This window comes from Paroedura picta, chromosome 2 (assembly GCF_049243985.1).
Source record: "Paroedura picta isolate Pp20150507F chromosome 2, Ppicta_v3.0, whole genome shotgun sequence".
In the NCBI taxonomy this organism is placed as follows: Eukaryota; Metazoa; Chordata; class Lepidosauria; order Squamata; family Gekkonidae; genus Paroedura; species Paroedura picta.
The window spans coordinates 106,443,319-106,465,541 of record NC_135370.1 but is presented as its reverse complement, the minus strand read 5'-3'; the positions used below and the strand labels follow the sequence as shown (position 1 = coordinate 106,465,541).

Here is a 22,223-nt window from a genome sequence, read left to right as displayed (position 1 = left end):
TCCCCAGAGATGTGAGGGTGGAGGCTAGGGGAGAAAAGGGTCTGACATTGGTCTGGTGCAACGCAAGGTCGATTAAGAACAAGGCTGCAACTCTGCAGCACTTCTTCGCGGAGTCAAAGGCGGACCTTGCGTGACTGACTGAGACCAGGGTGAAGGAAGGAGAGTTGGTGGCCCTGAGAGATCTGGCACCCCCAGGCTACTCGGTCCTCCACCAATCTCGGACCCACAAGAGGGGAGGGGGGGTGGCAATCCTGGTCTGGGAGGCTTTCACCTACAGGGCTCTCCCAGGGCCGGAAATCTGGGGAGTGGAGTGTGTCGGTATAGGATGGGGCGCGGTCGAGAACATGGCCATCTGGCTAGTTTACCGTCCGCCCAACGCGCCACCAGATGCCCTGCCCCGCCTGCTGGAGAATGCTCTGCGGGGCCCAATGCCTCCTGGCGACTCACTAGCGGCCTTGGTTGAGGACTGGCAGTCCCGCCTGACAGCTGCTATAGGTGAGATCGCCCCTAAACGTCCTCTCTGCCCTCGATTCAAATGGGCCCCCTGGTATACTGGGGGACTCCGGGAGAAGAAAAGGGAAGTGAGACGATTGGAGTGAGTGTGGTGGAAGACCCGTGACGAAGTTACAAGAACATCTTATCGCACGCTTATGAGGGCGTATGAGATGGCGATGAAAGTGGCTAAACAAGAGTTTTTTGCCACGGAAATCGCCTCCGCAAGGTGTCGCCCGGCCCAATTATTCAGGGTAGTTAGATCACTCACCGCCCTTGAGGGGCGCCAAAATACTAGACAATTGGCACTTGGCTGCAAGGCATTTGCGAGCCATTGTGCGGATAAAGTCTTGTCACTCTGTCGCGACCTTCCCGCCACAATTAATACAGTAAATGAACTGGAGACCTGTTGGCCGCCTTTGGTAGTGAGGTTTGATGGCTTCAGGCGGCTCTCTCTTCCCGAAGTGGACAAGTTGCTGAGCTCAGTCAGGGCGACCACTTGCCCCCTTGATCCCTGTCCTTCCTGGCTCCTCAAGGGAGGCGGCCAGGGGATAGGAGGCCAGCTCAGAGACGTCATCAACTCCTCCCTAAGTTTGGGGGAGTTTCCTGAGCAGCTAAAGGGGGCAGTGGTTCGCCCTCTCCTAAAAAAATCATCGCTGGACCTGCAGGACCCTGCCAACTACCGCCCAGTATTGCATCTGGCGTTCCTGGGCAAGGTGGTGGAGAGGGCTGCGGCTGACCAGCTCTCGGCATTCTTGGAGGAAACTTCGGCACTCGATCCATATCATTCGGGCTTCCATCCTGGCCACGGGGTGGAGACGGTGTTGTTCGCCCTTTTGGATGATCTCCGTCGCCAGCTGGACAGAGGTGGGTTGGCCGTGTTGGTCCTTTTGGACCTATTGGCGGCCTTTGACATCGTGGATCACGACCTTCTGATCCATCGCCTCGCCAGCACAGGGATACAGAGCACAGCCTTGCGCTGGATACGCTCCTTTCTCCAGAACAAGACCCAGAGGGTTGCGGTGGGGGAAGAGTTCTCGCGTCCCTACAGACTCCCTTGTGGGGTACCGCAAGGCGCAGTCCTCTCCCCCACATTATTCAACATCTTTATGCGCCCTCTGGCCCAACTGGTATGGAGTTTTGGGCTGGGTTGCCACCAGTCCACTGATGACACCCAGCTCTATCTCCTCATGGATGGCTGCCCAGACTCCCCCCCAGAATCATTCGCCAGATGTTTGGAAGCAGTGACTGAATGGTTCGAGCAGAGTCGCCTGAAACTCAACCCCTCCAAGATGGAGGTCCTGTGGCTGGGAGGCAGAGGGCAGGACCAGGCAGCATGCTTACTCACCCTGGCAGGAGCGCAACTTACCATCGCGCCCCAGGCCAGGAATCTGGGGGTGACCATCGATACCTCCCTGACTATGGAGGCTCAGGTCAAGAGATTAGCGGGTCAGGCATTTTTCTGTCTTCGCCAGGCCCGACTACTAGCTGCCTACCTGTCCCCTGACCACTTGGCTACAGTGATCTATGCAACAGTCACCTCCAGAATAGATTTCTGTAACTCGCTCTACGCCAGCCTACCCTTGTCTCTGATCTGGAAACTCCAGCTAGTGCAAAACGCAGCTGCTCGGGTCCTCACTGGTACACCTTGGAGGGCCCATATCCAGCCTGTGCTGAAGCAGCTGCATAGGTTGCCAATTGCTGCCCGGATCAGGTTCAAGGTTCTGGTTTTGACCTTTAAGGCTATACGCGGGTTGGGACCTACATACCTGAGGGACCACCTACTGCCCTATATCCCCCGCAGGGCTTTACGCTCAGCGGGGAAGAATCTCCTGATCGTTCCTGGCCCTAGAGAAGCACGCCTGGCCTCAACCAGGGCCAGGGCCTTTTCGGTCCTGGCCCCTACCTAGTGGAATGAGCTCCTGGGTGAGCTGTGGGCCCTGCAGGATTTACCAGCTTTCCGCAGGGCCTGCAAGACGGAGCTCTTCTGCCAGGTTTTTGGTTGAGGCCGGGGTCAGCGAATGAGTGCCAGCATCCCCCCCCCTGCACCTAGTAAGTTAGATCTCCTGTCCACCCTCCCTGCTGCTCTGATAGCAGGGGATAGGAATAAGGAGAGCTTCCGCCATGTTGGGATTGTTTTTAAAGTCTTTTAATGGGTATTTTAATGGGGATAAGACTATTGTGACCCACCACGAGCCTACGGGGAGTGGTGGGAAATAAATCTAATAATAATAATTATTGTTGTTGTTGTTGTTATTGTTGTTGTTATCGTTATCGTTATTACTTGACATGATACAGATAAACAAGCAACTCCAGATGGAAACAACTTGCTGCACTGTAGTTTTATAAATGGCTCTGGATAGGTGTGTGTCTATTTCATGAGGCAGATCAAATGTAATTGATATCCTAATGTTATTTTCAGAATCTATCAATACCAGTGTACTGTTTGTGATAAGAATAACAGTCCTTTAAGACACATTAAAAAACACAAACAAACAACAACAAAAAAACAGATGTTCCACTATGCATGGTCAAAGTGCATCTTAATATAATAACCCCTTAATGTTAGGAAATAAAATTAAATGAAACAAAAGAAGCAAAAATATTTTTAAGGCAACGTCTTTTAAGAAATGTTTGACTGTAACAGACACTTGTTTAGACACGAGGAGAGATCAATGACTCAAGAGGACAGGAGTTCTGTGAATAGAGAACCCAGTCATTTTTTATGTGGAACACATCTACTGCTATAGTCCCTGTAATGGAAATGATAATGGAATGTCCATTGTTTTGCCTCAGGAAGCATGCCAGTAGATGGCCCACAGTGGCAGCAGCAGAACAGCGAGCCCCAGGATTGAGGCCTGCTTGTTGTTCTGGGGCCACTACTTCCACCAGTTTTCCAAGGTCACTCCCATGCTCCAGAGATCAGGACCAACTTTGGAAGACGCTCGGTGGCAGCTGTGGTGCTAGAGCAATGAGCAGGCCTCAGTGTTGGGCCTCATTGCTCTGGCAATACCAACACCACAGGCCTTCTGAGGCCAGTCCCACTCTATGGAGAGAACAACAGGCCTTAGAAGACACTTGGCAGTGGCAGCAGTGTCCAAGCAATGAGCAGGCCTCAATGCTGGGGCTTGCTGCTCTGGCACTGTGCTGTCTTCTGACACTGATCCCTCTCTCAGGAGAGCAGGCCAGCCTTAGAAGAGGGGAGCCACAGCTGGAAGTGGCAGAGCAGCAAGGCCCAGCTCTGAGCTTCACTGGGTGCTCTGTTGCACCATAGTCAGAGCACCAAAAGAGACCCACAGCTGCCAGCCACTGCAAAAGTTAAGGAGAGGGGATGGAAATGGGAGTGGGGGGAAGTCTGTCTGTCTGTCTGTCTGTCTGTCTCTCTCTCTCTCTCTTTCTGTGTTTTCCTGAGACAGGGAGGGGGTAGGGACAAGGAAGGAGAAGTAAGGGGGATAGGCAGGGGTAGTGGGGGAAAGGAGTCTGTCTGGGTGTGTTGTGTGCATGTGTGTGTGTGTGTATGTCTGGGAGGGAGGGAGGGAGGGAGGGGGAGCAATCAGGAAGGAGAGGCAAGTGGGAGAGGCAAGGAGTCTGTTTCTGCAGGTGTGCATATACGTGTGTGTGTGTTTCTGAGAGGGGGATGGAGAGGGACCAAGAAGTAGAGGTAAGGGAGAAAGGCAAGGAGGAAGTGGGAGGTTGGAGTCTGTGTCTACATGTGTGTGCATGTGTGTATCTGCGACAGAGAGGGAGGGGACCACAACCAGGGATTCTAGAGCAGGTATGTGTTTCACATACCCTATAATAGTCAGACTCTCCCTAGATATTTTCCTTCTATAAATCACCTATGTGGCAGTGTTACCTAAATCACTCTACATAAGAAGGGCATGTAATTAGCAAAAATTTACCCTTGCTCAAACAGAGAAGAAAGAAAGTGTACTGGGGGTTAAAATGCATATTTTGGATCATAACCCTGTGTATAAAGTAAAGGTAAAGGTATCCCCTGTGCAAGCACTGAGTCATGTCTGACCCTTGGGGTGATGCCCTCTAGCATTTTCATGGCAGACTCAATATGGGGTGGTTTGCCAGTGCCTTCCCCAGTCATTACCATTTACCCCCCAGCAAGCTGGGTACTCATTTTACCAACCTCAGAAGGATGGAGGGCTGAGTCAACCTTGAGCCGGCTGCTGGGATTGAACTCCCAACCTCATGGGCAGAGTTTTCAGACTACATTTCTGCTGCCTTACCACTCTGCGCTACAAGAGGCTCTTAACCCTGTGTATACCAACGTTCATATTCAAACCAACACCCCAAAAGGAGAGGAGAAATAAGCTTTCTTAAAGGGGGTGGGGATTTTATTTAACAAACAGAAAAGAAGCTACGTTGAGCAATACAGTAGGGGTGAAGAGAAGATGGAAAAATACAAGGATAAAACAGATAAAATCCCCACACTTTCCCTTTATAAATGGCCTAACTGGGAAAAACTGAAAAGGGGGAGGGGTCTCACAGAGAAGAGGGAGAGGTTCCTTGGCAGTGGAGAAGCAGGAACTGAAGTTGAAATTGATCAGATGGGGAAATAGTATAGCAAATAGAGGAAAGAAAGGATATTTAAACATAATCTAAACATAAAGAGGGCTCAGAGGCAATGAGGCCAACTGTAAAGCTGGGGTTACTTGATGCATTCAAAATGGCAACAAAAACTTGGACTGAGGAGTGATGCTTTTTACCTTTTTACCAAGTACAAGGAGAAGAAGTAACATTGGCATTGTTAGATTGATGAAAATTCAGTTTTCCCAGAGATGGGTACATTTTAAAAGGAAGTCTTTGTACTGTAGAAAGGAGTTTTTCCTTGTTTGCATTTAACATACCAAAACCATTCCCTTAGGGGTATCTGGAAATTTAATAGATCTATGACTAGGGACTTGATTTGGTTGGGGAAGGGCAATAGCTTTCCTGTCCAGTTGTCTATACCTGGGGAAATTGCTGGCATCATGCATTTACTTATTTATTAATTTTTATTATTTGGCTTTGCATGACCGTGGCTCTCAGAGAACTGGCTTGCAGTGGTTTACAAACATGCAAAATGCAGAATCCAGTCCACAACAATAAAACAACACTATCAGTAGTATAAAACAATCTCCCCATAAAATATCTCTAAAACTCTACAATATTACAATGGCGGAATGATTAGCAACTAACCTCATTTCCCACACGGGGAACCACTGGGTCAATCTAACATTAGGCAGATCTCAAGAATGGAAATGTATTAGAAGGGGTTAATCACATGATGGCTTGGGCACAATCTAATACCGGCCCAATCCCTAAGGGGAAGGGGGGAACCTGATCTTAGCCCCGGGATCACCACCCGGCCTCAACCAAATGCCAGGTGGAAGAGCTCCATCTTGGAGGCCCTGTGGAACTCAGAGAGCTCCATCAGGGCCCGCAGCTCTTCAGGGATCTCATTCCCCCAGGTGGGGGCCAGGACAGAAAAAGCCAGGTGCACTTCCTGGGGTCAAGGCCAGGTGCACTTCCTGGGTCCCGGGACCATTAGTAGATTCCTACCTGCAGAACAAAGTGCCCTGCGGGGGGCATAAGGAGGTAAGTGGTCCCTCAAGTATGTAGGGCCCAAGCCACATATAGCCTTAAAGGTTAAAAACAAAACCTTGAACTTAATCTGGAAACAGACAGGTAGCCAATGCAGTTGCCTCAGCAAAGGCTGGACATGAGTCCCCCAAGATGAACCATGCAGCCGCGTTTTGTACCAGCTATAACTTATGCCCTTAACATGACCCATTGCAATTTAGTATTAGTTTGATACAGACTCAGTCTATCATTTCTAGGCCTATGTTGAGATGTACACATATATAAGTGGGGATCAAATTTTATGAATTAGAACCCTTAGAGATAGGGTTCTGGGGAAATCATTAGTCTGAAACCATTCAAATCACAATATTAGGAAAGGCTTTTTGGGGGAGTTCAGTATTCCCCTGTGTGCTGTTTTCTCTATCTGAAATGAACCCAGGACACCACCAGGAGCCCAGAACACCAGTAGTCACCCTATTAACAAACATTTACATACTTAAATACCTTTCCCCCTGACATCATAAACTGTTTTGCCATATGCCGTGGGAGAGGCAAGGATCATGATGTTCTCAAGTTTTTTCAACCTCTTAACCACCCCCAACACTTGCTCCAAGAAAGTGAGTAGACAAGAGATCTCCATTGCTCAAGATGCATGCTTGCAAGGAATCCCATTCTCCTTCAGGAAACACCTTCCTTCTGTAGGCTGCCACCACTCAAGGCACCTTAAGCTCTCTGTTCCTCCTCTGTTCCCCTTGTGCTTTGAGTCACCTGGAACATGGGATGTGTATGTGGGCATGTGCTTGCGTATATCCATGGAAACTAGGTGCCTGGGCAAGATATCCAGTGCAGTTAGTGTACCTTATTAACTATCATGTATTCTACAGCACAGACTCTGGTTGTGTTATTAAACTAATTTATTACAGAACTCCATTCTGTACAGGAAATCTAGCTGGTTGGATAGTGAGAGATGTCAATACAAAGCTTGAAGTGGGCAGAGGACTCAAAAGTAAACTAAGAAGAAAATAGCTAACTAATCTACATTGGTCATGATGTGACCAAGGCATTTTTTCATTTGAATAATTAGTTTTTAATGGCAAAGTCTTAACCAAGATAGCTCTCCCATCTTGGCACAGCATAAGTCATTGTTCAGTCCTGTCCCTTCATATTTCTGTGCATTTTCCTCAGGCAGACTGTTTAAAGTCTTTGCCTCTCATATAGGAAGAGCTGCAAGGGACCAGTCCTTACTAATTCTGTGAAGGCTTAAGGGGGTGGCAGGTTACAGTGGATGAGTGATAGGGTTGTGAGTGTCCTGCATAGTGCAGGGGGTTGGACTAGATGACCCATGAGGTCCCTTCCAACTCTATGATTCTATGATTCTATACTTTGTAGGACGTGCACCCCACATCCTACCCAACCACATTTCTCAATTTCACAGTGCTTTATACCATTGATTTGTAGGGCTCCAAGCTGGAAATATTAAAACCTATCCATCCTGATTCCCTGCTGACAAGCTAGCCATCTGGCACATGTTCCTTGCTGTTCTCACACACTGATCGCTGTATAGGTCACTACATCCCTTAAGTGATTGTAACATAAGGTTTTAGTGGCAGAGTTCACATATTTTTCTGAGGCAAACAGCTTTACATCCATGACAAGAAGCTTTAACCTTTCTGTTCCTTGTGTCATGGTCCTGACTCCAATTGGATCCAGCATGCTTGTTTTAGAAAGCAAAATACTGGGAGCTCTGTGTTGTTGAGTCTTGATGACAACAGGACTGGAAGGACTTTAAAGATAACCACTGCTATGTCATTTGATTTTAGAACCATTTCTCAGATACTGGATGTCTGGAGCTCTGTGGACAGATCAGTAAGCTGCTTTGTTGCCCCATTATCTCGAGAAGTGCCATTCAGAATACTTTCATGATGTCACATCTCTCACTTCCTTGAAATCTCCACTGAAAACTCTGTGATCCCTCTGGAAACTATGATAATTTTTTCTTTCTTCTACAGCAGTGGTTCTCAACCTTGGGGTCGGAACCCCATTTGGGATCACCTGGCCCCTTACCCAGGGTTGCCAGGTTGCTGCTGCCATGGTGACAGGCGGCAGCCTGTGGAGGCGTGTGGTGGTGGTGGTGGGCGGAGGCGGCAACCAGCAGAGGTGGGTGGAGTCGGCAGATCCATGGCAATGGCTGACCCCACGCCCCTCGATTGTTGTGTGCATGCATGCACACATGTATTAACAGTGCCCCCACTGGCTCCTTCTGCAGCTGCCCAGCCTGCCAGGAGGGTCCTGCAAGCACCTGCCAAGGAATGCGCCAAAATGCTTCACTCAGCTCTTTCAGAGCTGACAAGAAAGTGATCCCCTCCCCCCACAGGTCCAAAGTCGCCCCATCCCACCTGACTCCATCCAGCAAGCCCCGCATGCCCTGAAGCAGGGCCGCCATGAAAGTCGCTTGTAAAAGCCACTTTGGGTTCTCATTGGAGAGAAAGACAAATGGGGGGGGGAGAGAGAGGGAGAAGCAATGACCCATGACCAGGAGCAAGCTTGAGCAGGATTTTCCAGCCTCCCAAAGATAGAGATTTTTGTGGAAGGGTTGCCAACCCGTGGTTAAAAAATTCCAGGCAATCTGGGGTGGGACCTGGGAAGAAGTGGTGTTGGCATGGGGACACTGGCACCTCCAAGCCCTGTGCAGTCAGAGCTGCCATGGCAAGGGGGCCTTCCATGTCGGCTCCCATCTCATGCAGGGCCAGGTCCAACAGAAACTTACCCAACCACCTCCCCACCTCCCTGAGGGCCAAGGACCAGCACTAGTGGAGGCACTGCAGGGACACTGCCACCTCTCAGCTTGGAATACTGAGGATGACTAGGAGCCATCAGGATCCTGCTGTGACTGTATAGGGATGGGATGTGGTACTTTCCCTACTACCATGCCAGCAACACTCTTCAACCCATGAGAATGTGGTGAGGAGGCTCCTGGTGGCCCCAGCTACATGAGGAACTGGGAGACCATGCAGATGCCCCCCCCCACCCCATGTGGCAACTCAGATTGCAGGGGGCTGGGAGGAGAGAGTATCCCTAGTGCAGCAACAGAGACTCTCCCGATCCCATTGGAGGTGGGGTGGGCAGGTGGCTTGGAGGCTTCTGTGGGCCTAGCCCCGTGTGGGACTGGGAGCCCATACATAAGGACCCCCTGCACCAGCCTTCCTGCCCTCCCAACCTAGACGGGTGCTCCTAGGTTGGGTCAGCATTTGGGGGCCTTCGCAGTGGGGGGGGTCAGGCCAGTGGAGGGCATTGGTGAGGCCTTCCAACCTCTCCCAAGTTGAGTGGGCTACACCAGGCTTCTACAGGTCACTGTGGGTCCTGTCCTACTGGCAGTTGGCCATTTCCCAGACTCCCTCCCCCACCCTCACCCCCAGGATTTGGGCAGTCTTAGAGGCCTCCCTGGCCTCCCTGGGGCTGGCCTATAGGGCAGCCAGACAGCAAGCCTCTCTGCTTGGCTGGCTTACCATATGCCGGCTCTTGCTGTGGGTGGAATGAGGAGGTGAAGGTGGTCAGGAATCATACATAAGTGACACTCCAGAGGGCCAATCAGGTAGGCTGTGCATCATCTGGGCATAGTCCTGTTTCTCTTTGTTATGTTTCATGATGATCCACAACTATTTATCATATTGTATTTCGTGTTTTTTTTCTATTATATGCAGTAAAAGGAATGGTAGATGAATTTCCTCCAGGCTAGGCTGGATTCTGGAGAATTTTGGTGGGGGGATCATTCGGGCATGAAATTGGGGTCACTGTGGGTGGGCAGGTAGTTTTGAGTTCCTGCATTGTGCAGTGGGTAGACTAGATGGCTTTGGAAAATTGTCTTTCTAAATGTAAGGGGAACACACAACTAAGTTACTACTTGGATTACATCAAGAGTGGGGATGTATAGGGCAATCCTAAACAGAGCTTGTCTTCAGTTGATGGATTTAACTTTGCTTTCAGTTCTCCCTCATTTTAGCCTAAAATTATGTTTCTACTAAATGTCCATTTATGACAAACAACTGATTTATATTGTAACAGAAATTTTTATGTACTTTATGAGTCTTGTGTTTGCCTGTACGAACAAAATGTTCATGTTGTACAAGCAAATGGATCTTTCGGAAAGCTGGTAGGTGAAGTCATTAAACATTTGCATGCCCTCCCACTCTTTTGGAAATGCTGCCCCAAATTCTGCAGAGAATAGAAAACAGTTCTGTAAATTTCCACCACCTGTCTAGAAAATAGAAAGAAACAAGAAAAAAAGCAACTTAAAATTTGAAAGAGACATGTGCAAGAATAAAGCAGTCCTTAATCCTTTGGTGTGTAGTTCCAAATATTATCTGCAAAGCAGGAAAAATTGTTAACTGTTCCACTAACTGATAATTAATGACCAGTATCTTTTTAAAGCAGCATATAAAGTTTGTTCTATAGTTTCAGTTACATGTAAACCGCTCTGAGCATTCGGGGAGAGCGGTATAAAAATATGAATAAATAAATAAATGAATAAATAAATGTCCAAACTTGACTTGGTTACATGTATGCTGGGTAGATTCCATAAATTTGCTGTGTTCAAAGCTGCCATGCGAGCTGACCTAGGGCAATCTCTTCAAGATAGAAATAGTTTATTGCACACTATCAGTGTAATGACAGTGCTTACAGACAGCACTTTGCCTGCTGGGATCAATTTCATGGAAAGTCCAGTGCTTCAGTAATCCAAAGAAAATATAGCAGCAAAATACAGCACGGAAAGGAGGAAATGTTATGGAAAGGAGCAGACAACAATAGCAGTGTCAAATATATAAGCTACTTTGCAGGATAAGTTGGAGCAGAGAAACAGTAGAGGGAATTTACCTGCCTATCTTCACTTCCGACTCCAATTTGCTGGCCGGCACCAGGATCATGACATGAAGGATAAACCACCTTTGAATGTCTCTAAAATGCACTATAAGAAATGGTAAATACTGTATAAAATTGAATGTAGCTTGTTTATAAGATAAAATTTATCATGTTGTAGGCTCTCTGGAACTTAATTCTGAATGGCAGGTTATCCAATTAACCTCTAGAGGTTCTGTGGGATCATCTGGCATTAGCAAAAGAGATGTTTTAAGAATGTCTTTGTTATCATATCCACTTATCCTGTGAATAGATTATTTCTTCTTTCCCTTTTTTTTCTTTTTTGCCAGAAAGTCACAACTGAGATCATTTCCTCACGAGGACTTTGCCCCTGCACAGACTCTCATTGCTCATGGGTTTTAGTGCTGCTTCCACATGTTGTCAGCTGTGCAGGAGTTAGCATGAGTTTTCATCCATTTTGTTCAGTGATGAGGGAATGATTTCCCTTTCTTGTGCTGCAAATCAGGGCACAAACAGGTGCAAGCCCATGTGAAGGGGAAAATGTGCAACAGTCTCAGTAACATTTTGCCCACCCTCATACCTAGCATCCCCTCTCTATTTCCAGATCAATTTTTTTTAATGGCGTGGTCTGTGTTTTTACAGGACTGCAAAGTGATGTGCCCTCAGTACAAATAAAATGTCCTCTTTATTGTGCCTGGTAATATTGGGATCAGGCAGATAAAACAGATTCCTGTTTGTGTTTTCTGGTGGTGGGGTATGAACGGGAAAAGAAGTGGGGGTGTGATAAAGCAACCATCTCCCTATTAGCTTGGCTTCTGTGCTCTGTGTTTTAAATATTTATTGTGAACACACAATCATCTGGGTCCAGTTACAATGGTCAGCCTATCACAAATCTACCCAATCATGAAGAGAGCCCATTATTCAAAGTATCCCAAAAAGGGATCTAAGGAAATGTTTTATTGTTATTGTGTGATCTTGTAGCAACATGGAAGTGAAAGGTATTTTTTAAAAATGTTTTACTGTTGTGGTATTTCCCCATAGCAATGCGGAAGTGTATTTTCTTTTCAAAAAAATTTATTTCGGGACATGGGGGGAATGAAGTTTTAGTCCCCAAAACAACCACTGTGAATGGTTTGGTGGCTTGCAATGAGAAGGAGGGAGAAGTGCGGGTTGGCCACACTTTAGGCTTCTCTGTCACCTTGTTAGCAAGGGAAAAGCTGTGATGAGGTGGCAGAATAACATGGGAGGGGCCTCCAATCAGTAAGCATACAAACGTGAGGTTTCCTATCACATGTTTGCAAGCAGGATGCAGCGTGCAATTTACGCCTCTGTGCAGAAATGGCCAGACTTATCACTCCATATGTCCCTATGAATGTTGAAGGCAAGAGACTTAGAGAGTTGGTTTGCTTTACCTGCCTCTGCGTAGTGACTCTGGTATGTCTTGGTGGACTCCCACCCACACGATTTCTATCCCTTCCAAAATGTAACAAAAATTATCACTCATTTGCTGAACAGGATGGGCCATAGAATGACACCAAATGTATGGTGGAAGGACTTCCAAGTCCATTTGAAGCTTCCAGGTCTTGCTGTTGGAAGGCAAGTGCTTGACTGAATAGGCAATGCAGCAGAGACATCTACAAACCGCTCCCAGAGTAATTAAATAAATACATAGAGAAACGTTTATTAGATAAAGGGCAAGTGAATATTAACAAGACACATTCCACAAGGTCATGGTTTCATTTCACTAGGCTAGGTCAAAAGTATATCAAGTGTCTGGCTTAATCTCCAAACCTCTTCAGTAGGACTCAACAGTCAGCTAAAATGGGAGAGCTTTTGCCTGCTCTGAGCATTTGGATTATTGCCTTTAAACTGAGTTCATTAGGAAGTCAGTGTTGCTTTCATTAATCAACATTAATTGCATGGCCTTGTAAGGTTATTATAATACAGAATGTTGCCTCTATGTAACTGGTGTTTTTTTCCCCTAAACCCTGGTAGCTTGCAATGTACAGATTCTGTGGAAAGCCTTAAGACATCCTCAATGCATCATTGACACTTAGGTTTAAGGACTGATTTATATATTGATTGTTGAGATAATAAAGTCTTCATATGTAGACTGCACCAATTAATTTCACATAAGGTGTTAGATCACCTGAAATTGTCCATACCTACTTAAGATATACAGACTTCCTGGTGGCACCTGAGTTTCAGCTACTGTATGACACACAGTGTTGTACTGAACAAGCTTCTGGTTTGATCCAACATTGCTTTTCTTATTTTCTTAAGAAAAACATGAGGCCAGGCAAGGCAGAGGACAATGCCTGTCCTGCCCCATACAAGTTGAGATAAGGCAGATGATGGTGCTTGGCTGAGCCCTGTGCTAAGTTAGGGCAGGAAGAGGGTGGCACTTAACTCAGCTGAGCCCTTCATGAAGTTGGGCAAAGCAGAGGGTAACATCCAGCCCAGCCCAGTCAAGGCCTACATGAAGTGAGACAAGGCAGAGAACAGTCCCCAGCTTGGTGAGAGTCAGTTTGGTGTTGAAAGCCAGCTTGATATAGTGGTGAGGAGAGGCAGCCTGTCATCTGAAGAAAGAGGTTTCATTCCTCACTCTTCCACATGCAGCTATCTGGGTGACCTTGGGCCAGTCACAATTTTCTCAGAGCTCTCTCTGCCTCACCTACTTCACAGGGTGTCTGTTGTGGAGAGAGAAAGGGTAGGTGATTATAAGCCATGTTGAGACTCATTTTGGTAGTAAAAAGCAGGGTACAAAAAACAACAGCTCTTCTTCTCTGTGAGGCAAGGCAATGCAGTACCTGAGTACCATGCAGAAAATTGTTTTGTAATATTACCCAAGCATCTCAAAAGACAATGCAAAAACTGGCCCTGGAATTCATGCCATTCATAGATTAACACTGACAGTTTTGAATCTGACACCCATTCAAAGAAGACATGAAACAAGAGACTGGGTTCAACTAGTTTATTTAAATAATAAATCTATCTGTGTCTTTTTAATATGCTAACATATTTAAATGGGCAAGCTGTGCTAAGGCAGCTTGCCCATGACTTCCTTTTGTGGCATCCTGTCTCCAAACACAGCCAGCATCTTCTACCAGCTTTGTTCATCATCACCTGTACACAATGTGCTGAGAGGTGCCTACCTGATGGGCCACAAAGCCACTACCAAGTTTGGAAAGATTGCTCAGCACTAAGAGCCATTTATTCCCAGCTGTATCCTGTCTCACAGCTACTGATGTGGTGTACTGGATATGCCCTCCACCTCTTGGGTGTGTCCAGGAGTTTGCCAATCATTCCTACCTACCAGCTGCATTGGCTGCTGGTAGAGTACTTGATCGTGTTCAAGGCCTTTATGGTCTGGGTCTTGCATATTTGAAAGACCACCTCTTTCAGTATGCCAGTATGTCCCAGAGAGGGCACTACACTTAGCTAACATCAACTTGGGATTGCAGAGGATTTTCCGGGCTGTAATGGGTTCCAGAGGGTTGGCGGGGGGTATTTCTGGGCCTCCCACAGCCCCCACTCCAAATGGCACACTGAGGCTGTATCAGAAGGTGGCTCACTCCCTGCACAGGTCCCCTAAACTGAAAAAAGCCAGGAGACCAGGACAACTTACTGGCAACAGAACAGCTCCTCTTCTACCCAGCAAACTTCTGACACTGGCTGGAAGTTGGAGACAGAGAGCTCACCACTTATTAGCCTTTCATGGGTGAGAGCTCCCTCCTGATTGGGGCTAAACTACCCTGACTGAGGTTCATGACTTAAACATTCTCAGGGTAAAGGCTTTTCCTGGCTGTCTGCATGAGATTTGACTTGATTGGCCCCCTGGAAGAGTACAAATTGAACTGATAGGCAATTTAAACTTGATTGTGCAATTTAAACTGATTGGCCTTCACTCATGGGTAAACGTTCCCAGGGTAGAGGCTTTTCCTGGCTGCCTACATGAAATTTGACCTGATTGGCTCTCTTTGGAAGAGTACAAATTGAACTGATTGGCCCTCATTGGCAGAGTACAAGTTGAACTGATTGGCCCTCACTCTTGAGTAAACATTCCCAGGGAAGAGGCTTTTCCTGCCTGTCTGCATGGAATTTGACCTGTTTGGCCCTCATTGACAGAGTGCAATCATTCTTGAGTAAACATTCCTAGAGTAGAGACTTTTCCTGGCTATCTTTATGAAATTTGACCTCATTGGCCGTCATCAGTAGCGTGCACTCTCCCTATTAGCAGCCTACTCCAAGATAGGGCCAATCAGGGAGTATGTTGCCTGCATGCAAGTTCACCTTTATAATGTTTAGTAATTGCAATTTGTCTTTATCACAAAACTTCACATGTCTGACAGGCATTACTATCACCTCTCTTCAGGAAGGACTGGATACTGCTCTATCCATTCTGACATGAAAGGGTTGAAAATTGTCTCTTAGCCAAATTCCCTCTCTCTCTGTAAAGCTACCTTATTGAGTGCTAGGGTTAAATCGGGTGAATATCAGGATGCTTGTGGATTTGTGTGTGTGTGTTGGCCAGAGATACTCAGTGCATGTATTTCTCCTCATTACCTTAAGCCCCTCTCAGGATCTGCTAGCCACTAATATAATGTTTAATATTGCAAGCAGCTTGCTCGGTAGTTAGCTAAAATGTCTATAAGATTCTTCTACCAGTAATGACTAATATAGTATGTTCCTACATATATCTTTGCAATTCTAATGAAAAACAGAAAATAATTACTGGTACATTGCATTGGACTCCAACTGAGTATGCGGACTGTAGCTATGATTTAATCTTTGGGTATTTTTTTCTTTATATAATCCTCTAAATTACAAGCATAAATAACAGCGAGCTTATTACATCACAGCAGAGTTACTGTGTACTGGCTAAACCATTTCTGGAGCTCTCCCAAAATGCTGCATGAAATAAAAGACCTCCTAAAGTTGCTAGTTTGGGGTTATGCCGAGCAATTACTCCAGCCTTATTCTGGAAATAACAGCATTGCTTTTTGGGAAAGATGCCAGAAAATGATTTAACATTAATAATTCCAATGAAGTAAAGATATTGATTCATGATAACATGTCACTCCTAGATCATCTTTTCATTTAACTTAAAGAGCTTTGACAGTATCTGTTTGACAAGTTAGTTCAAAGTTTGATGAACCTCCTGTAGGTGCACTTTCATTTATTTGACAGAATATACAGTAGGAATAAAACCCTTGCAACTCCATTGTGGATTATAAAAGTATCTGTTTGAAATTTTTAAAGGGGCACTAATAGGTCTCTAAGTATTCTGAAAAGACATATCATAGCACTGAAAAGAACCAAGATATAATACATACATGATAAATTGCCACAGGCACTGCCAGATTTCTAAGTTAAGACTGTGATTGTAGGGAAAGTGTGTGTTTTATATTATGCTCCAGAATCATGTTCTAGCCTTATGAAACAACAGAATTGAGGGTAGGACTAAACATATGGGAATTTCTGTTTTTCATTGGCTCCCATTTTGTGGGCAGCGATATGGAACATCATTGATGTTCTTGCTATATTCATCCCACTTTCAGCAACAAAGAAGGATTGCTGGGCCAAAACTGGGAGAATATATAACCTGCTTATCATGCATTTGCTGACACCATGAAAGAATAGGAGGACACACTTAGCCTCTATCCAGGATGTGTCTTTGCTTTCTGTATGGTTCTTCCAATATATAAAAAATAAAATGCTGTATTTGGAGTCAGCATTACAGTGTGGAAAAAAACCTACCCTCAACTTTGACTTTTCATAGTCTACCATAAATTATATGCTAACTTGTTTTCCAAAGGGAGGCCTAGCAGCAATCACATAACTAAATTAGTTCACATTTAGAGCTCAACCAATGATCATGATAAGTATATTCATATGTTTAACATTATTTCATTACTTAGGTGCTTCCCATGCTCAGGGGCACTGATCTACTTCTAAGTTGAAGTGAAACCATTAATGCTAATCAGAAAAGCAATGAAAGATATAATTTAACAAAATGGCAGCATCAAAGTAACATGATATCCTACCATATTTTAGTGTGTGTATGTGTTCGAGTGTGTTCGAGTGTGTGTGTGTGTGAAAGGCAAAAAGGAAAAAGTTTGGAACATTGTGGATTTGGCCCAACTTGATTCAGGCTGAATCTGACCCATCCAAATCAGCTCGTTTGGGTGATTCAGGAGATTCAGACAGCCGTAATTTGGCCATATAAACCTATAGATGTGGCTGATCTGCACCATTTTCAGTTGATCCATGCCTGAATCAAGCCTGATTTCGGAACTTTTTGTTCAAGATGGTCTGAGAAGCAAGTGCCGTCTATGTGTGTCTGTATAATCTGCCAGTGATGCACTATGATTCAAGGAAAAAGAGCCAAGCATCAGGAGTGACTGCTCATCTACTTTTTCACTCTGCAAAATTCTAATTTAAATAGGAGAAATTTTGACCATTCCAGAATTGACTCATGCTCAGTTTAGTGCAGTTTGGGTCTCCTGCCATTAGTGGACAGAAAGAATCAGTTTGTATTCAAGCATCAGGCTAAGCTGACCTTAGATGGAATGCATATACTTACTAAACCTGGATCACTTTATGATTTAGAATCTCTGGTGGAGGAGGGGAAACCACCTATGCTTAACACACACATCTGTATTCATATGATGGTAATAAATGAAGGCCAAATACTTTGGCCACCTCATGAGAAGGAAGGACTCCCTGGAGAAGAGCCTAAAGCTGGGAGCGATCGAGGGCAAAAGAAGAAGGGGACGATAGAGAATGAGGTGGCTGGATGGAGTCACTGAAGCAGTAGGTGCAAACTTAAATGGACTCCAGGGAATGGTAGAGGACAGGAAGGCCTGGAGGATCATTGTCCATGGGGTCGCGATGGGTCGGACACGACTTCGCACATAACAACAACAAATAAATGAAGGAGTTAGGAGGACAGGAAAAGAAACATGCTTCCTTCACTGTGCTTCATGGGACAAAAAAGAGCTATAGTAGCATTGTTTGTTGATAGAATAGCTGCAATTTTAACATCAACATCTGATAGAAACGCCTGTGAACATCTGAAAAGCCTCTAAATTATTTATTGTTTGTTTGTTTGTTTGTTTGTTTGTTTATTTATTTATTTATTTATTTATTTATTTATTTATCCATCCCTTAAATTTCCTACCCACCACTCCCGAATGCCCATGGCGGGTTACAAAGTCTGTATAAAACCCCCAATAAAACTTCCCTTAAAAACCCAGACATAAAATACAATCAGAAAAATGAAATAAGTGAAATAAGATAAAATACAAACTAGAAGCTGTTAACTAACTGATCAGTATGAAGAAACTGATTCCTCAATTCCAAGTGGAGCACCAGGCTGCTTAAAATTGTTTTATTTGTGAAGGTAAATAAAACTTTGTATAGAAAGGGGTGATAAGAGAGTCTAACTGTTCTGTTGTCTTCATTAAGTCATTCTGGTCTGTTCAGGAGGCAAGCAGGAAATATGGTCAAAGGAGTAGGCATTCTCCAAATGAGCCAAGTGAGAAATTCTGCTGCCCCAAATGATGTTGGAAAGGATAACACAATCATCATGCATGTTGATAGGAGCACAGAATTGCAAACAATACAATGTGTTAACTCTATTTTCTGGGATAATCTGTGAAAAAGAAAACAAACAGGACTCACTTTGCAGGGATTTCCCCTCCCCCACAAACACATACATTAATTCAACTCAGTCCTACTTAGAGGTTGATGAAAAAATATTCCCAGAGTCAATCTGGGTGAGTAAACGCAATCTAATAGCAATTTGGCACTGCAAGAGGTTTTGCTCCAGAACCATTCACAAAAATGGCCGGCTATTGAAAACACCCCTTCTCATATATAAGAGTAGATACGGGGTTTAAGGTTTGCCTAGACTGAAGACTCTTAACAGAGCCAGACAGCTATTTCCAAGCTGTTCCCTCGATTTACCAGTTTCAATCTGCTTTGATTTGTAGAGGAAAGTACCAGCCATGCAAGGGTCCCAGTATGAACCCATTATGCAAGGGAAAGAAGGAGACTAAACATATCCCTTCTTTAAAGTTGCATCAATTATGACTGACCCTATTGGACTGTGAATCCTAGATGAGGGGAAATGACAAGCACCAAGTCTTTAAATACGATTCCTATTAAAAAAAAAAAAAAAACTAGCGAATTCCATTCACAAGTCATATAGTATCATGCCCCACTTAGTATATTTTGGATTCTGTGCTTTGTATTTTTCTGCACATTTCAGTTTTGGGGTGTCAGCTCTTTGAAAGTAAATATTAATTTTATTATTGTAAGTGCTCTGCTGACATGGATTAAACAAATATATGTATGTGTTTAATGTGTCCTTTCAAAATGGAGAATCTTTAAAGCTGTTCACATTGCAGTATGTTAGCCCTAATCAGTTTAATATATTATTCTAAAAGCAAAGTATAAGATGAGACAGTGTACAGCAGACCTAAAATAGGAGAAAAAATCAGATTCTGTTTAGTGGACAAGCTAGGTTGCCTTTATGGAAACCTGCTTTAGTTGCATGCTGAAAGCAATCTCCAATAAGGCACTTGCATTCAATCATCATGGCATATTGGAGTCAGATTTAAAACATTCCAAATCCAAAAGTCTCCAGTTGTGCTTTGTAACTGGGGAATAAGGGAGGCAAGAGAAAATACAAGAACAACTTACATTTCTCAGGTTCATAGCAATTTATTTATTTATTCTGTAGTAAGTGATTTATAGTTAGACTGTCACACTTGGGTGAGAAGGTTGTTTTAGAATCCAGTACCTACAAGATGGGACCCACATGGACTCATCCTTTGCCCCACCAACACTTGTTCCCCTTCCTTGGACTGTCCTACTCATATGGCTGCTGCCATTGGATACTCTTTCCACCCAGTTCTGGCTCCCCCTTCTTTATTCCTATTCAAAGTGCTCGGGGGGGGGGGCTTGTTTTAAATAATGCCTGTATACATCATTATTAAGTTTTTAGGGGAGTGTTATATCTAATTCTTTGAGATTTTTTAATGAAAATCTAGTGTAAGCTCTAACTTACCCTGTACAGAATTCCTTACTTACACAACCCTTCTTTATACATAAAGAGAAATTTAAGCCAGTATCTCCATAGGCTTTCAATTACAGGACATATGCCATAAACCATTCTGAATGAGAATGAGTATAAAGACCAAATTGGAGGGGTGTTGCTCAGCAGATGGGCTGTTCTATTATTCACCAGCTGGATCTTTTGTCAGGGCATTCAAATCCATTCTCCCATCAATTAGGAGCAATGATGGAGTCACAACAATATAACCACGATTTGGTGGGAGTCAAACCATTATCAGTGAAATCACACTAGTATTTCAAATCCTTTCATTGTCATTTAGAAAACAAATCATCAGATGAATCTTTTCTACTTGATATTATTGACAAGCAAAGACGAAGGAGCCTTGAGTAGTTATGCACTGCTAAGGCACAAGCAGTGGTGGAAGCATTACATGGATAGGAAGGAATACACCTGGCCATTCACCAGTGACACCCCCACAAAGCAGACTTCTTTCCTGACATCCTTCGCTTTAATGACTGATTATTTAATTCTTATAGAAACATTTAGATTAACCCAAATGATACACTATAATGCCAAAGAGTTTCATTTTCTTTGCATGAGAAAACATTTGTGACTTGGGTGCTTTTGCCATATTTACATTGCGTACATATAAAGCTAGTTAGAAGCAGGCAGATCCCAAATGGTGATGGCAATGTACTGATCCTAATTAGATTCCTGGAGAGCCTTCTGTTAGGCTTCCCAAGGCTGCATCCCAGTTTTCATTAACCTTAAGTAAACGATTAGAGCCAGCAATACATGGACACAATAAAGTAATGTTTCTCTCTTTCTCTGTATGACTCCATTATATGTATAGTGTCTGTAAAGTGTCTATAGTGTGTTATGCTGACTTGTTGCCTTCCATATTTTTGCTGTCACTAAAGGCTATTGCCTTAGCATCCTTAGTTGAACCCAAAGAATAGGATGTAGATGACAGATTGACACAATCACAGAATCACAGAGTTGGAAGGGGCCATACAGGCCATCTAGTCCAACCCCCTGCTCAACACAGGATCAGCCCAAAGCATCCTAAAGCATCCAAGAAAAGTGTGCATCCAACTTTTGCTTGAAGACTGCCAGTGAGTGGGAGCTCACCACCTCCTTAGGCAGCCTATTCCACTGCTGAACTACTCTGACTGTGAAAAGTTTTTTCCTAATATCTAGCCTATATTGCTGTACTTGTAGTTTAAACCCATTACTGTGCGTCCTTTCCTCTGCAGCCAGTGGAAACAGCTGTTCCATGTAAGCCACCCAGAGCCATAGAAATGGGTGGTATAAATAAATAAATGAATAAATAAATGAATTAATTAATTAATTAATTAATTAATAGTTTATGTCCGACATATTTAGATCACAGCAACACGCATTAAAACTCCACAATTAATTAAATATAGAATAAAACACACAGTATTTACATGGCAAAACATCACAAAGGGCTACAGATCTTCCTACATCCCTTACTTCCCCCATCAATCTTTCCAAGGAAAAGTTTATTCTCAGACAAAGCCATGGAGAGTGAGGAGAGGAAAAGGGGAGAAATCACCCAGCCCTCCTTCTTCCTTTATTAAAGTTGCACTGACGAAAGAGAAAGAACAGTGATTTCATCCCCTTTCTCCTCACCTCTGCAGCTTCCCAACTATCTTTAAACCCCCCCCCCCCGCTCCAGAGGAGCGGGAGGAATAAAAGAGTAAGGGCAAGTGGGGAGGAGTTAGGGCGGGCCCTGTCCGGAATAAAAACTCAGGGGGCCCAATCAGGAGCATGGCTCCCCATTGGCCACTTGCCCAAGACGCTGCCTGCCCGGTGAGTCCTCCAGCTGCCCTCCTCCACCAGGGAAAGGAGCAGGGATGCCGCATCTTCGACCCTGCTCCTTTCCCGCCTTGGGTCCCTTCCTCACGAGCCTTCTGCCGGGCAGCAAAGGAGCACCTGGGCCCGGCAGAAGCCTCGCCCTCCCTCCGCCGCCATTTTCCAGCTTCTGCCGGGCCCAGGCCATGTATTGTTCTTATGTTATTATGTAAACCACCCTTGGGAGGGTGGTAAATAAATAAATGAATGAATGAATGAATGAATGAATGAATGAATGAATGAATGAATGAATGAATGAATAAATAAATAAATAAATAAATAAATAAATAAAAGATGTCAGGTTAACAATAACAGC

The 22,223-nt window shown here is 44.6% G+C and overlaps 1 protein-coding gene across 6 annotated transcripts in view; it reads left to right on the top strand.

Moving 5' to 3' along the window:
- Positions 1–22,223, top strand: part of ANO3 (anoctamin 3) — a 312,581-nt gene that overhangs the window by 115,787 nt on the left and 174,571 nt on the right. Inside the window, exon 1 of one of the 6 annotated variants that reach the window (XM_077321996.1) lies at positions 10,823–11,044. The exons of the other annotated variants lie outside the window; for them this stretch is intronic. Coding sequence (XP_077178111.1) covers positions 11,017–11,044 — 28 coding nt within the window. The 5' untranslated portion in view covers positions 10,823–11,016. Of the gene's footprint in view, positions 1–10,822; positions 11,045–22,223 lie in introns of those variants that run through there. 6 annotated transcript variants of the gene reach the window in all.